The sequence below is a fragment of the Condylura cristata genome, unplaced genomic scaffold (assembly GCF_000260355.1).
Source record: "Condylura cristata isolate star-nosed mole 26May11 unplaced genomic scaffold, ConCri1.0 scaffold00001, whole genome shotgun sequence".
NCBI classification, from domain to species: Eukaryota; Metazoa; Chordata; class Mammalia; order Eulipotyphla; family Talpidae; genus Condylura; species Condylura cristata.
In genome coordinates, this window is record NW_004567102.1 from 29,628,111 (window position 1) to 29,643,392 (window position 15,282).

Here is a 15,282-nt window from a genome sequence, read left to right on the forward strand (position 1 = left end):
GGACTAAAACAATGGTTTCAAATAGGTACAGTTTCCCCCAGCAGACACAATTTCTGAAGATATCATTTGCTGTCACAACTCAAGAGATTTACTGGCATCAGATCCTGTTAATCATCTCATAAGGCACAAAAGAGTCCACCCACATCCAAAAAGAAAATTATCTGGCCCAAAATATCTACCGTGTTGAAGATGGAGAAGCCTGGGTTCATCTTACCTGGGCCCTTGACACTGTTACACAAGTTAATAGTAAGGTCATCCACGATCCTGGAGAGTGAATCAAAATCAGCCACATTGTAGGCATGGATATCATCAGGATCTGTTGCAATCATCTTTAACTCAACTTCATCAGCATTTTTAATACCTTGGAAGAAATGGATATATACAAATTAAAAGCACTTCTCAGGAAAATAAAAGGTTAATAGAATGAAGCAAATATTTTATGAGTTACCTTTATATACCAGGTACTAATTAGGACATGTACATGATTTTCAATAATAAAATGTCTAGTATAAAATAGACAAAAATAGACTAATCTGATGACTACTCTGGGTTTGCCTCTCATAAATGCTTCTAGCACCAATTTCCCACCAAGACAGTGACTCCTAAGTCTTTTTTTTTCTGGAAAGTAAAATAGTGGACATCAAAAATAAACATGGTGTTGTGGAAAACTAATGAATTTTCTTGAATCCTTTCAAAAATATACTTGTCTTCTTGGTCCATTCTTTTCTCTCCCAACAAGATATAACTTTATTTCATTACCAGGGTCAAAAAAAAATGAATTAAATTTCTGGAATATCCTTTGAAATATTATATGACTGGGAAAATGTTTGTTTACATTGTCATGCTTCTCAAAATATTTTTAATTGGAAAAATATCTTTAACACATTTGTCACTAGAGATATTGTTATTCTTTTCAGTACTTACCAACAGCAAACAGCTCCACGCCTTCATCCTTGAGTTTCTTTGATGGTCCTTCAACATCATCTTGTGACTTTCCATCAGTGATGAGAACACCAATTTTTCGAGCTCGAGGCCTCATGCCAACGTGGGTCCTGAAATTCTGTTGGCGAATGAAATTCAAAGCCATTCCTAGTGGGATTTTTAAAAGAGAATCTGTCATATCATGATACAGTCACACGCTCTGATCCAAAGCAAGAGTTAATGGGTACCTCCTTACTCACCCGTGAGAGTGTTGCCTCCTTTGTATGGTAAGTTTGCCACTGCTTGCAACAAGCTTTTCTTGTCCCTGTGAGCATTTAACTGCCACTCTGTCCTAGGATCCCCACTGTACTGAGCAAGAGCTAAAATAACAGAACTGACGTCAGTACAAAAATAGAGCATAATAAAAATGTCTAAATATTTACTTCATCATCAGACCTACCAATCTGTACTCTTTTGGGCCCAATGTCAAAGACTTCCACGATACGAGCAATGAAGCTCCTTACGGTTCTAAAGTTTGCCCGGCCAATGCTCCAGGATCCATCCACCAGAAGCACGATGTCTGCCTCAGCTCTGGTGAGACACTCCATCCCTGATGTGGCAATCATGAGACAGGCCAGAGTAAGGAGCAAATTTTCAGTCAGGTTATCCCCTAGCCATATTCTTACTACCCTCTGGATAGTTGATGTTGCCTTGCTGTTTCAGTTCTGTGACCCAGCTCAGTGATTTGTAATTAGAAAATACTTTTATATGATTTGATAAGCTCAACTAACAGCCTTAAGATCATTAATTCCTTCAATTATTATTTCAGTAGCAAATCTGTCCTTTATCTTTGGCTTTGTTTCCTGGCCACAGAGGTACAGAGACCAAGGAGACTTGAATTAAGCCACTATAAATGCAAATGGGCTTACAAACCCATGTGCGTCAACGAAGCTAAATTAAAATTTTAAATTTCTAATAAAATTTTTTATGCTCTAAAGATCAGATGTTGCATCTTCTGTAATATTTAATGAACAAGTAGGACAGAAATATTGTAAAAAGTTTTTCTTCTGGAAAGTAAAATAATAGACATCAAAATGCTATACAGGTTTGAGTACATCAAAAATATCTTAATATAATTAAACTCCTAGGTAAATCATTACAAATATGAAGAATTGGACGCTTAACTCTTAAATTTAAAAAATTTCAAATAAATATATATATTTAAAGACCTTATGGTATTACATTTAGTTATTAATTAACTTTATTACCTATTATGCATAACAATCAAGTAAATTCAAATGGTGAAGTCTGCACATTTAAAAAAAAAAAACAAGAAAGAAGGAAGACAATTTAGAAAAAGTATGCAAACAAATATACAATTTGAGAGCTGTAGAGACAGCAAGAACAAACATTGATACAAAGTTAGAGTGTTTTGGAAAGAGAGAATAATCCCAAAATCCTCAGTGCACAAGCTACAAAATAAAAATATAATTTAGTTAATATCATCATATGGGAAACAATAGAATATTAATGCATAACAGCAAGATTTGCTACTTTCATTATTTACATCAATATCTACATTTTCAAATGCTTTCCTTTCCAGGAACTTATGTTCTGAGCTATGAAGTTTTCAACTTCATGCCATGTTAGCTGCTGGCCTTTATATTACAGAGGAGAAAGCTCATTGAGAAAAATGAAGCTCTCATCATATTACAAAGGACATTCAAGCATCATCTGCCACATCAGAACTGATGATTCCCAGATACTATTCCAAGCACTTTAAACCCTTGTGAGCCTGCTCCTGCTCTTCTACCCACATGTTCTTCCTCTAAAAATGATCTAAACTAATTTCATTTATATCAAAGACACATAACTGGAAAGCAGAAAAAACAAAATCCATGTTATCATTTTGCTTCCCCAGTCCAACTATGCCTACTCAACCCAAATAAATACTTTTTGCAACTATTTTAACAAAGTAAAACTAAACTTTACTCTGTCCTTAAAAACAAAACAATGTACATATCTGCTCATTTAAAAATCCAACTTCAATAATACACCACCATGTGACCAATGCAATGCTAAGAAAAGCCTTAAAAACATACTGTCAAGACTATGCTTAGCTCAATGTTTGAAGAAATATTTATAGCATGTAAATTAATCTGAATGGCCACTTTTCATTATATTATTAACTAACAATTCACATTTGAAATAGTTTTATAATGTTTTTTTCCCTAAGGCAAATGTAAATCAATTTCTTACCAGAAGATAAAATTGGCATTACAGTTGTGTCAGAAAGGGTTGTCATCTCTTGCCCAACAAGTGGTGAACTTTCTCCTCCATCAAACATTCCAAAAACATTTACTTTATAGGTGGTACCTGCCCTGAAATGTAAAAACATATCATCTGTATGTATAATTTACTCAACAGGTAGTGCTTCTTGATTGTTAAACACAGTCATCTAGATTTACAAACTTTTACTCGGAGGAAGCTATCATGCACAACATTGTAATAGAAGGAAAATAACTTTCTCCACATCCATTTGTGCTTACAGTGAGGCATCAAGAGAAACAAGGCAATAAGTTTTGCAGAAAATATGATAGCACGGCAGCCCTGGTGTCCCTCTCATTTTTCTACCAGACATAGAATCCCTAAGTCATTGTGTCAGAGAAGGCTCAGTCTCTTTAAGCTTAGTCTTTGTAAGCTATGGGCTTTAAGAAAAACATTTAAATCTTGTTCTTTACAAGGTAACATGAACACCTAGTGCAATGCCTGGCACACAGAAGGCTCAATAAATTTCATTCTCTCTGTTCTGATAAAAGTCAATAGCAAGAATTTAAATAGATCTCAAAATTGTTGAATGAATGGCTGAAACAAACAAACTTTCTAAAAGGCAATGCACAGTAGTCCATTCTTCCCACTATAATGAATGTAGGGTGCTGTTCAAACTCAAACTTCCTTGTTTTCCACTGCACAGCCTGAAGCGTGACCTTTAATCAGTCACCCTTCCCCATCCTGCCAGCTGGCACCATGCACAAAGTCCTGCCTTCTCTCTCCCATGGCCCACCCTGGAAGAGGATTCACAACTGGCATCTCATGTGAGTCACCTGGACCTTTCTAGAAGACACAGGAACCCACACATTTTCACAGGACTGGCTGGGGATAAGCTCCTTTTGTTGAAATCATGTAACAGAGATGCTAATTTTTTCAAAACAGGAAGTTATTGAAAAAGCACCATTCTTGAGCACCTAAAAACAAAAATTACTAACACATTACAAAATATTCAGATCAGACTTAAACTCATGTCTTTGAAACCATACTTCCACCTCAGCAACACCAAGAATAAGAAAACAATTTCAGGGATTTGAATACTATGCAAGTAGACACATATAAGTGAGCATCTGTGTATTCAGTCTTTTAGGACACAGTGAATCTAGTCGATTCCTACCTAAGTTCCTCCAAGACAACTGTATTGTCATATGGTCCAACCACTAACTCGCCCAGTCTTCTGTCATCCCCTGTAGGGTGGAAGGTGACTTTATAACCCTTCACTTCTCCAGGGGCAGGCTCCCAAGTCACACGGAAGCTTGACATCGTTGGGTCAGATGTTTTGAGGTTTCTTGGTGACTTGAACTTAGAAGCTGTAATAATAAAAAAAAATTTTTTTGAATATTATTTGAATAATGAAAAAAATACATTATTCATAAGACTAAGCTTTGAGAGTTGATTAGACCCTACATATCTAGAACTAGAAATATGAAATCCTTACAAATATGAAATCTAACATTCAAAACTTGTATTTACAAAAATTAAGTAGCACAAGACAAAACTACTAGTAAAAATCCTAACAAAGTGATACCCAAGTAGAAGTCTAAATAATTTTCACACTTCAGAAGGTTAACATTAAAATATAACCAAGAATTGAGTTGTTAAAAATAATATGCTATTTAGGTAAGCTATCCAATTATCCAATAATTGTAATTTAATTTATTACAAAATCAGTTTTAGGAATTTACAAATGAAACAGATATACGAAAGTCTTCTTTAAAAAACTATACTTTCCAATAAATTAAAATTTTGTACCTGTTGTTCCCGATCCTTGCCTAAGCTTCCCTTCTCCTGTCTTGTAAATTGGCAGAACTGTGATGTCATACGTGGTCTGAGGTTGAAGTCGTTTTAACAATGTCGATGTGATCGTGGGCGGCACTTTAGCGACCATTTGTCGCCCTCCTCCTCGGGGGCGATACACCACACGGTAATTGACCACTCTCCCAGGGGCTGGTTTCCAGGTAACACGCATTGTGTTTTCTGTTTCTTCATCTACTTTCAAGGACTTAGAATCTGGAGACACTGTGCAAGAGAAGGACAATGACAATGGATACAAGGTTGAAAGAAAATATGTGGCCTCCTCACATATGAAAAAAAAAGATGCTTTCTAAACACGAACAGTTTCCTTGTTTAACATTGGGATCGCTCATAAATTCACGATGGCGTGTGAACCTAATCTCACTGAGCCCATGGTATTTTCTCTTTATCTGGCTAATAACTAAAAAAAATGGAAGCTCATATTGCAAGGATTTCCTATTTGCATTCCAGAGACTTTTGTAAAGAATACATCCACTTCCAGATATGAGCTGTTTAGAATTTGTATTATATTTCCATCTGTAAAGAATTCCTCTAGCAATAGTGTTGTGAAGGATATTAAAAATCATGAATGCAAGGTTAGAAATATTACTTGGATCTTTTCAGTAGGCACAGACCATAAGTGACTACCCAGTGAGACTGTGGTTAACGATTATTTTTGATTGCCACAACCATGTAAGACCCTGACACAGAGGTGTAGGAAATTGACACAAAAAATATGCAAGGACCCCAAGATAAGCTGGTAATCACTGAGTGCTTTGGGAAGTTCTATATGTGTTTGATTCATAGATCATCAGTATTATTTATTAATTACTTTTATTAATATTTCATTATTAATAACTACATAACAGGTCAAACATCCACACATAGCATATGCCATTTTTTTACACAAAAATTAAAATTTATGGGTAGGGTTATTTTATCCAGTTCAATAATCAGAGCATTTGATAGGCATAGCATTTTCTATACCAAGAAACTAAAGGAAACAATACAAAGAATATTTCTTAATTTTAATTGAAATTTTCAACATCAAATGGGCAAAGACCATTTGAAACAACTAAAATAACTTGACCCAAAAAGATATATGACATTTTCAAATATTTGACAAGCATCAAATATCAAACCCTAAGGAATAAGATATAAAGGGGAATCAGTTTTATGACTGCATTGGCTTCTTTCTTGGAGAGAATGTCTAGCCCCAGCACAGAAAGAGGGAACCCATATGAAGTCTAGTGGTCTCCCTTAATTCACATGGTTTTGTGAATCAGAGTTGTCTAAGGCACCTCTATGAATAGTGCCACAGAGGAGATGATGTCACAATGAAAAAAGCAACAAAAATCTGCAAAAGGTTTTCCTTAAGTCTTCAACACAGTTGTAACCAGTGCATATTTGTAAGGAAACTACCCAAAACCAGGGGAAGAGCCACCCAGAAAAAGAGGAGGGAGCAATTTCTGTAGTTCACACCAGATCAGAAATGTTCCCTTCCCCAAAGCAGAAAATCTTATAATTCTTGGAATTTCATATAGATTATTCATGAGGTTATTATCCTAGTAATGGGGCTAACATTAGCCCTAAACTAAAGGCTTCTGTGGTCTAGCTCAATAGAACTAAAAGGAAGCTTCAAAAAGATCTGTTACCAAACAATTTAACTGTGTCCTGGAACAAAGTTTAAAGATATTTATAAGAATATAAACATATCTGGGACCCAAAAAAGTAAAATTCACAAGGTCTGACTGGCATCTACTAAAAACAAGTATGCAACAATTTTAAATATATATATTATACATGCTATGGATTAAATAAATGATCATGTCGCCCAAAAATGTGTAAGTTAAAGTCTCAAATTATAATATGATGGTACTTAGAGATGGGATCTTTGGGGGAGGGGACTATTTTGGCTGAGTAAATTCATTTATGTGAGATCCTAATCTGAAGCTATTGGTTCTCTCATAAGTGGGAAAGTCAAATCAAGGAAAGACTATGTAAGGACATACTAAGAAAATGGACATCTACAAGCCAGGAAGAGCTTCCTACAAACCAAACTCTATACAAATTTGATCTTTTATTTCCAGCCTTAAGAACTGTGAGAAAGTAAATTTCTCTTATTTAGGCAATCAGTAAATGGCATTTATTATGGTAGCGAGAGTTAAGACAATCTTTCATAAAAAGAAAAATCAATCAACAGGTAGAACTAGAAATGACATGCAAGCCAGAGTTAGTCAAAAGAGACATAAAATATATATTATAATTATATTCCTACATTAATTATTGTAGAAGAAATATTAAGCATGCTAAGTAATGACATAGAATATATAACATTCAGACATCTAGAGAAGAAAAATAATATTTAATTAAGATTTAAAAATTCATAGGATTGTATAAAGAGCAAATCAGAAGTTGCAAGAAAAAATATTAAGATTAGTGAATCTGATGACATGAGTGTAGAAGTACACAAAATGAAAATCAAGGAAAGAAAAAAAGATTTAAAAAATAAACAGCACAGCAGTGAGCTGTGCAATAAATTCAATAAGTATGACTGGAGTAGCTGAAGAGAGTGGGGATATGATAAAACATTTGAAAAAATGATAGCCTAGTAATTTCAAATTTTATAAAATCATAGATGCAAGAAGTCAACATATATCAAACACAAAAAATGTAAAGAAAACAATCCCAAGGCATATCATAAGTAATTTGCTTAAAATCAGTGATATGAAAAAATCTTGAAAACAGTCATAGAAACAAAAGATACATGTAGAGGACAAAGATAAGAATAATAAAATAAATAATAAAATAAAATAAATTCAACTCATAGATATTAATTATGCTTCTGAGTGATACAAAAGTATAATTTCAACAAAGAGTAAATTGGTTGCAGCTTTTTCTTTTTTTGGGGGTTAAGAAAAATGAGAATTCTGTCGAGTCCCTTGCTTTCTGGAAATATTAAAATTTATGCAGATTAACCTTCAGTTTGCTATTTCTATTTTCAAGGTAAGAGAACTATTAAAAGAAAAAAAATATTTTCAAAGAAAAAAATGTAAACACTGTGTTGGGTTGTGAAAATAACATGAGAAAGAAAAGCATAGCCTATAGAACTATAATCTCTTTGGATTATTATTATTGCCAATTGTCACAATTTTGAATGAACTATGCTCAAGTATGTTTTTTCTCCTGTTGTTTCTATCTCTTAAGTTCTTATCCAGTTAAACAAGTCATCTCTATTTAAATTCCCAGGCCACAAGACACAACTGACCAAAAAAAGCAACAGGGCAAAAATCTTAGAAGCTGTTGACTAAAAAGAAACATGAATTCCCAAAAGAATGGGAGCCCAAATTGAAAGCATTTGCAAATGTAAATATGTAAATTACATGACCTCATAACTTGAGATGCTTCAAGGATCTCAATTATATTTCTGCCTTCTAATTAACTTTAAAAATGAAAGAACTGAAGTTAAGGTACCACACATCTTATCCTAGTTTTAATGGAAAACTGATTATCAATGAGAAAAAAATAGCCTTGTTGGCTTCTCATAAGTAAAAAAGCAAGATTTTTCACTTTGTTACTAGATATGACAAGTTCTAAACTGCCTTATCACTAACAATGTAAGTTCTAGTTTTAGTAGCTCTCACAAGCTACTTGCCACTGCCCTCTGTACCTCAGCTCAACTAGCTGCCAATACAAGGTTTCAATCTACTGGTTTTCATATCACCATTCATAATTTTCATTCTATCAACAGTTACATGCCATGTCTGAGTTTCAGATAAAAACATCCAGGAAACATTTCCAAAATGTCTCCCTAGAATTTTATAAGAAATGATCAGGAGCATAACCAAGTGACCACACTCATTCTCCACACCTTAGGGTTCAGCTAACTGTTTAAGGTCCAGGTCTGTCTCAGATGTCTCTAAGCACTTTCCAAATTCGTATCCTTTCCACAAAGATAGAAAACTAAAACCCAGCAAAATGGGAGCACAACAAAGAAAGTTTCCTGTCTCTTGCTTTACATTCTTAGCTGTTTGAGCAGTTCAAATATAATTAAAAATAATAATTTCAAAAAAAAAACTTTTATTCCTGCTTAGTCTGTCCCTATTTCTGAAAAGACATTCTGTTCACTCGCCTTTCAATCAATCAGTCAAATATATTGAAATTTTGTAAATGTTCAACTCCTTAAAAATAAAATTTTTATTTAAAATTTCTGCTAACATATTTTTTTTTGGCATTGTGGCTTAAGTATATACCTTGTTGACATTTTTCAATCCAAAATTACTATCTGAAGATTCCATCTTCAGAAAAAGACACAATGGGGCCCTCCCTGGTGGCACAGTGGGTTAAAGCACTGCACTAAGAAGCTAAAGCCACTTCCGCATGAGTTTGATTCCCGCTTGCCCCGGAGGTGACACATGGTGTGGCAGACCTCTCCTGCCCACCCGCTGCTCCCCTTAGCAGTGTACTTCATCCATCTGCCCGTTCTGCTCCCCACTCTGTCTCTGGTGAAGCCTCTCGCCACCCCTGAGCCTCTGGCCTGTACCCCAGTTCTGTATACACAAATAAATAAATCTTTAAAAAAAAAAAAAGACACAATGGAAGAGATTTTTTTAAGCTTTCCTCTAAATTCAGAGACTTTGATAATTTCTCATCCATATAAATTACACCTCTACTCTTAAAAATAAATTTAAGAGTAAATAAATTTAAGTGTCATATCTTTGCTAAATTAACAACAGGGCCTCACTTAGCAGCAAATGAATCTCTGCCAGGTCCTTACAGTACATCAGTCAACCCATTCAGACACAAGATTTTATTTACTACCATGAAAACCTAGCATGTGATAGCTACACAACACAATTTAAATTTCCTATAAATTTTGTTTCTTTTAATCTGGTTAATCTTGACACAAATTTATGAATTTTGCCAGTTATTTTTTTATAAATGACTACTTCGAACAATTCAGAACAAAAGATGGTAGTTTAGTGACAACTTGAAGTCAAGCTACAGAACTGAAGTGAAATTGCTCCGGGCACTGCCCTCCCCTCTACCAGAGAAGTCACCTACTACCGCCATATCTTTCTAATGAAATGAAATATAAGAATGACACATTCTTTCCCCTTTTTCTAAAATCCTCCAAAAACCAAAGTAATAAACTTTGTACCTATAGTTATTTAGAAATGCCTATTTTTACAAATAAGATTTTAGAAAGAGAAATAAATGTTGGCACATCTTTCAACTGATAATAAGTGGGGATCAATCATGAAAGCTGTTTACAACAAAGAATATTAATGAGCTGAAAAACTGAGTGAATTTTTGACTTAGGTTTACCTAATACATTAGAAACAAAGTAAAGAATTTGGGTTAGCCTTGGGTGTATAGCGATCACAGTCTGAATAACCACTATTATTTTTGTCAATCATCTCTATGTTTGAGTTTTGCACATTGTTATTTCACTTAATCCTCAAAACAATTCTTAGGTTACAGATTAGGGAGATGAGGAAATTGAGGATCAAAGATTAAGTAATTGCACCAGGTCATAGAGCTTTAAATGTACCTAAATTCTCTTTGTCTCCATAGTTCTTGGACTTTTCACTAATTGAGTTTCTTATCTAGTTGATCAGTAAGGCCTTCAGTATTTCAGTATTTCATAACAAAAATAAGATAGTAAGTGAACCTGACTTTAAACCTAATTATCATTTGTCAGTCTTCACTTAACAGTTAAGGAAAAGAAACGCAAGTGGTTAAACTCTATGACACTGAGCTTAGTGGCTCTGAGGCAGCACCTCAGAGCAGAACATGCACCAGTGATGTTACCTACATTCTGTTGTGGCTTCTCCATTTAAAGGCTCTCCTTCTCCACTGCTGTAAGTTGCAAATACTGAAATTTTGTATTTGGTCTCCGGCTGTAGATTTTCTATCACAGTATGAATTGCATCTCCAGGAAGATTTTTCTGTCCAGCTTCAACATCGTCATAAAGTGATTTCCACGAGACCCTGTAACCACGAACCATTCCTGGAGCAGATGTCCAATAAGCCCCAATCGACGTGTCAGTGATATCTTTAGTGATTAAATCCTTGGGTGAGCCACGTTCTAGAACAGAAGTTAAAGGGAATTTTTTTTAACCTCTACTACATATGTAAATATTTATTCATCATACTTTGTTGAATGCAAATTTAATTTGCCTGACATTGCCCCATTTCTTCTTTCTAAGCATCCTGCTATTCTATGAGGGGGCACGCTAGTGAATAAAACTTTAGAATTATATCTGAGGCCCATCTATCACCCTGCACGCCATATGTCCAGTCATACTGCAAGGTGCTTCAGGATAAGGACAACCTCCAAATAGAAAGAAGCACATGCCTAAAAAAAATTTCTGAAGGAATAAAATACCTCTACATCTCAAAATTTTACCACATTTTAGTCTGCCTTCTAACCAGTTCTTTGTCCACAAAGATTGTCATTTTTTTACCGTCATCTTCTTTTTCATCTCATTTAAATAAACTCAGATCCAGTGTAAGAATTACAATTTCAACAATCTCTTATCACTTGTAAATTTAATGCCAACAGTCATTTTGTAATATAAACTACTCACTTGTGCAGTTAAAAAAAAAAGTGAACACTTTCAATATAGGTTAACCCTAATGAATCTAAAGTACTAATGAATCTAAAGCCACCAATTCTTCTGGAAAATATAAAAGTGATTAGTCATCAAAATAAAACACACCACTTGTTCTAGCTGATCAAAAACGTCTGGTACTAAATTCTGGCTCTTTCATTCAAAAAATACAACACAAGTGGAAAAATATGGAAACCTCAACCTAATAGGAGGCACAGATGTCCTCCCATAAAACTTTCACTTTCCATAATTCAAATGTAAGATAAATATACAGGTCACTTTATATTGGCTACCTTTGCTAGGGTGTATGCCACAGTATGATATAAATATAAAACGATTTGCATCTACAGCATACATTTTACAGTAATTACTGTATATCCAAGCAAATGATATGTAACAATGTTACATGGATTCTGAAGGCTATTGCATTTGGTTCAAAGGGTAAAAATGAATATCTTAAAAATACTCAAATTTAAACAACTAAATGTCAGCACACACAAAAAATAAAAATTATAAGTGAAAAATATCTGTGTGGACAAAAATCATATATGGTAGAATTTAGAGAGAAAAAATAAACAGGAACTAGGCACTCTACCAGACCCAAGCCCAGATGGAAAATTCTATTATAAGTAACTTTTACTGCTGACAGGACATCTCATCTCTGGAGGGAAATTAGTTACATCTTTAACTGCAACCAAGCATATTTATTTTCAAGAACATGTTGACTTTTTCTCCCAGTACTTGAGTTAATTCTCATTTGAAGTTCTTCCTTTACTGTGTTTGCTGCTGAAATTCCACACAACTTAATATTTTCCTCCTTATAAGAATACAAACTGTTATACTGATTTGGTTTAGTTTGGCTCAGTTTGGAGATTGTTGTTTTCCTTTTTATTTTGCTTTGATAGCTGACATCCCAGCAACTGTCTCTAAGTTGTAAAAGCAGCAGCTTTCCTTTGCTGGATATGCCCCCCTTTTTTCTATGTGCCTCTTCGCCTACATTTCCCAACTTGCAGTCAGGTGCAGCTGCTGTGAAATAATTATACTTGAGAACAACTTTGAATTTAAATGAGCTAAAAATTGCACTGATGACATTCCAAGAAAGTGTAAGGCAGAGTTAGCTAGAATGTGGGAATTATCTTCCAAGTCAATACTGGCATCATTTACAAACAATAATTTTAGCTTCTAGTTTTGCCAATCATTGTGCTTCTCAGTCTGTTTTTCTCCCTGCTTTCTATAGCACTGGAATTATGACATTGTTTATTTCCATGACAACAGACAGCAATCTCAAAAACATAGGCTAATTATTCCACTGTGAGAAAATAATGGGAAGAGAATTGTTGTTGAAGCAAAAACACATTCAAAAAGACATATCTGAGCTCCAGAGAAAAAGAGCCTAAATCACTAGATGCATCATCCTGGGTTTTAATCAACAATTAACACTCTCAAGACTTATAAATCTAAAACAAGATAGTGGTCATACTACAATAAAGAACTTTGCAAGTTTTATCAATGTCCTGAAAAGAATCTGCAAAAGAACATTTTAAGATACAAATTAGATATTAAACTAAAATATGTTCCTGATTTTAATTAATGGCATGACAACACTAATGTGAGTGAACGCTAAGTGCTCAATTACAGAGAAAAACTACTGAAAAGTTATAATTTTTGCCTGCAGAACATAAAAGCATTATTTCCAGGCACTGGCATTGCAACATTCCATGTTAATGACAAAGAAATATGGAATCCAAAGGAAAAACAAAGATACCTCAATCTAGAAGCCAATCATGTGGACTTCTTAAATGTCAGTCAGTTTAATAAAAATATTCCTAAAGTTCATAATATTGTCAACACACTGACAAACATTTTTTTCTTAAAAATAAACAAACAAAACAGGAGGGTTGACTATGTTATTACATTACACCTAAAAATGATGTACTTGTGATAAGGAAATGCTATCAGAACAATTATCCTTGAAGTTTTTAAAATTGGATCTTGATTGTGTCAAATTTTATTACAAAAAAAAAAAAGAGAGAGAGAGAGAAGTAACTGAATTGCACCTTGTGGTCTAACTGGCAGATTGCCAAGTGGCCAAGTTAACCTTGACACTAGATATACAACCAGCTCACTAGGCCACCCACAGGCTATGTCCATTCCTGGGCCCTAGGGTCTCTGTAGCAAATAACTGAACTGAACCTGACCTGACACATAAAATTGTCTAGAGAGTCAAAGATCAAGCCATGCTCAACTCAGTTAAATTGAGTATCTGGAATGTGCCTAACGCTGGTGCTTTCTAGAAACCCATCACATCTCCTCTACAGTCTAATTCCTCTACAGGTCTTTTAATCTTAGGTCTTTCTTTGTCCTTCTTTTCTGCTCTTCCTTTCCTAATCAAGAGAGACCTTTATCTTGGAGATGTGCTTGGTCAGTGTAGAAAGGAACCCTCACACTTGCTGTCATTTGGAAACAGGACTCCTTCAAATGAACACAGCATGCCCTATCGGAGAGGCTGATGTGTCAATACATTATGTGTCAATGGCCATGCACAACAAATCACCCTCTAGGTAAAAGAATGAGCTCAAAGCTGACTCTCAAAGAAATGAGAAGTTGATTTAAACTCTCACCATATCCCTTCCATCTCAAAACCCACGTGAGACTTTCACTGTTCTCTTCCCTCCCTGCTGTCTCAATAGGTACCACTGTCAACGCTTCTTATTCAAGGGCTGATCACATTTTCCTGTGAATCAGGTTCAATCCAACTGTTTCCAGCTGAAACTAAGGTTTAAAAAATCATTTTCAGATCCTAGGGCACACACACAAAAATCATCTATGATTTTCTTTCTATTCCACAACTTACAAATATTTGTTTTATGGTGCTTAGTTTGTTCAGACATTTTATCTAAGTAACACTGTTTTCAATAATATTTATCCTTACTGTACTTGGTTTCTGCTACACTGTAATATATATCTGTGTTTTGCCTGTTACTTTCATCTCTGGGAAGAGAATTTCTGGTAATCATTTCAAACAAATCATCTTCTGTAATGATGGTATATGCTTTTATCTTTATTCCTTTTATTTCCTTCTCAATAATTTTCCCTTCTACACTATTCTCCCCAGTCTAGTACCATTATAGCTTTAAATAAATATAAACAAAAAATTAAGCACAAATTTCACAGTCAACATTTCGGTTCTGATTATAAAAATATTCACATATAGTCAAATGGCAGTTTTCATGCTCTGTGTGACATTACAATAGAATATGTCATCATATGTTGATCCTCCCAACAGAATGTAAAATACTAAAAGGGAAACCTTAATGTAAACTTTAGACTTGGGATTAATGAGAACAGTCGATGTAGGTACATCCTTATTTAAAAAAAAAAAGTGATTCTGGAGAATTATATTGCTTTTGGGGAGGCTTGCTTCTTTGAATTTAAGAGTTATATGGAAAATCTGTTTCTACTTCTCACTATTATTATAAATCTAAAAGTGCCTTTAAAGGTCTTGAAAAACATTTGAAATAAAACATTAAGAAATTTTTAAAAAGGCATTTTTCTCATGCCTGCTTTCACACATCTCTGTGCTGCCACTGTGGGAAGGAACTTAGACAGGTGCATTTCTCAT

General features: G+C 34.5%; 1 protein-coding gene across 1 annotated transcript in view; it reads right to left on the reverse strand.

The window, feature by feature from the left end:
- COL12A1 (collagen, type XII, alpha 1) overlaps window positions 1–15,282 on the reverse strand; it is a 105,252-nt gene that overhangs the window by 60,175 nt on the left and 29,795 nt on the right. Inside the window, exons 14-21 of the mRNA XM_012722811.1 lie at window positions 10,862–11,134; window positions 5,002–5,268; window positions 4,367–4,559; window positions 3,181–3,302; window positions 1,382–1,531; window positions 1,182–1,301; window positions 925–1,089; window positions 215–361 (exon numbers count right to left, since the gene is read on the reverse strand). Coding sequence (XP_012578265.1) covers window positions 215–361; window positions 925–1,089; window positions 1,182–1,301; window positions 1,382–1,531; window positions 3,181–3,302; window positions 4,367–4,559; window positions 5,002–5,268; window positions 10,862–11,134 — 1,437 coding nt within the window. The remainder of the gene's footprint in view (window positions 1–214; window positions 362–924; window positions 1,090–1,181; window positions 1,302–1,381; window positions 1,532–3,180; window positions 3,303–4,366; window positions 4,560–5,001; window positions 5,269–10,861; window positions 11,135–15,282) is intronic.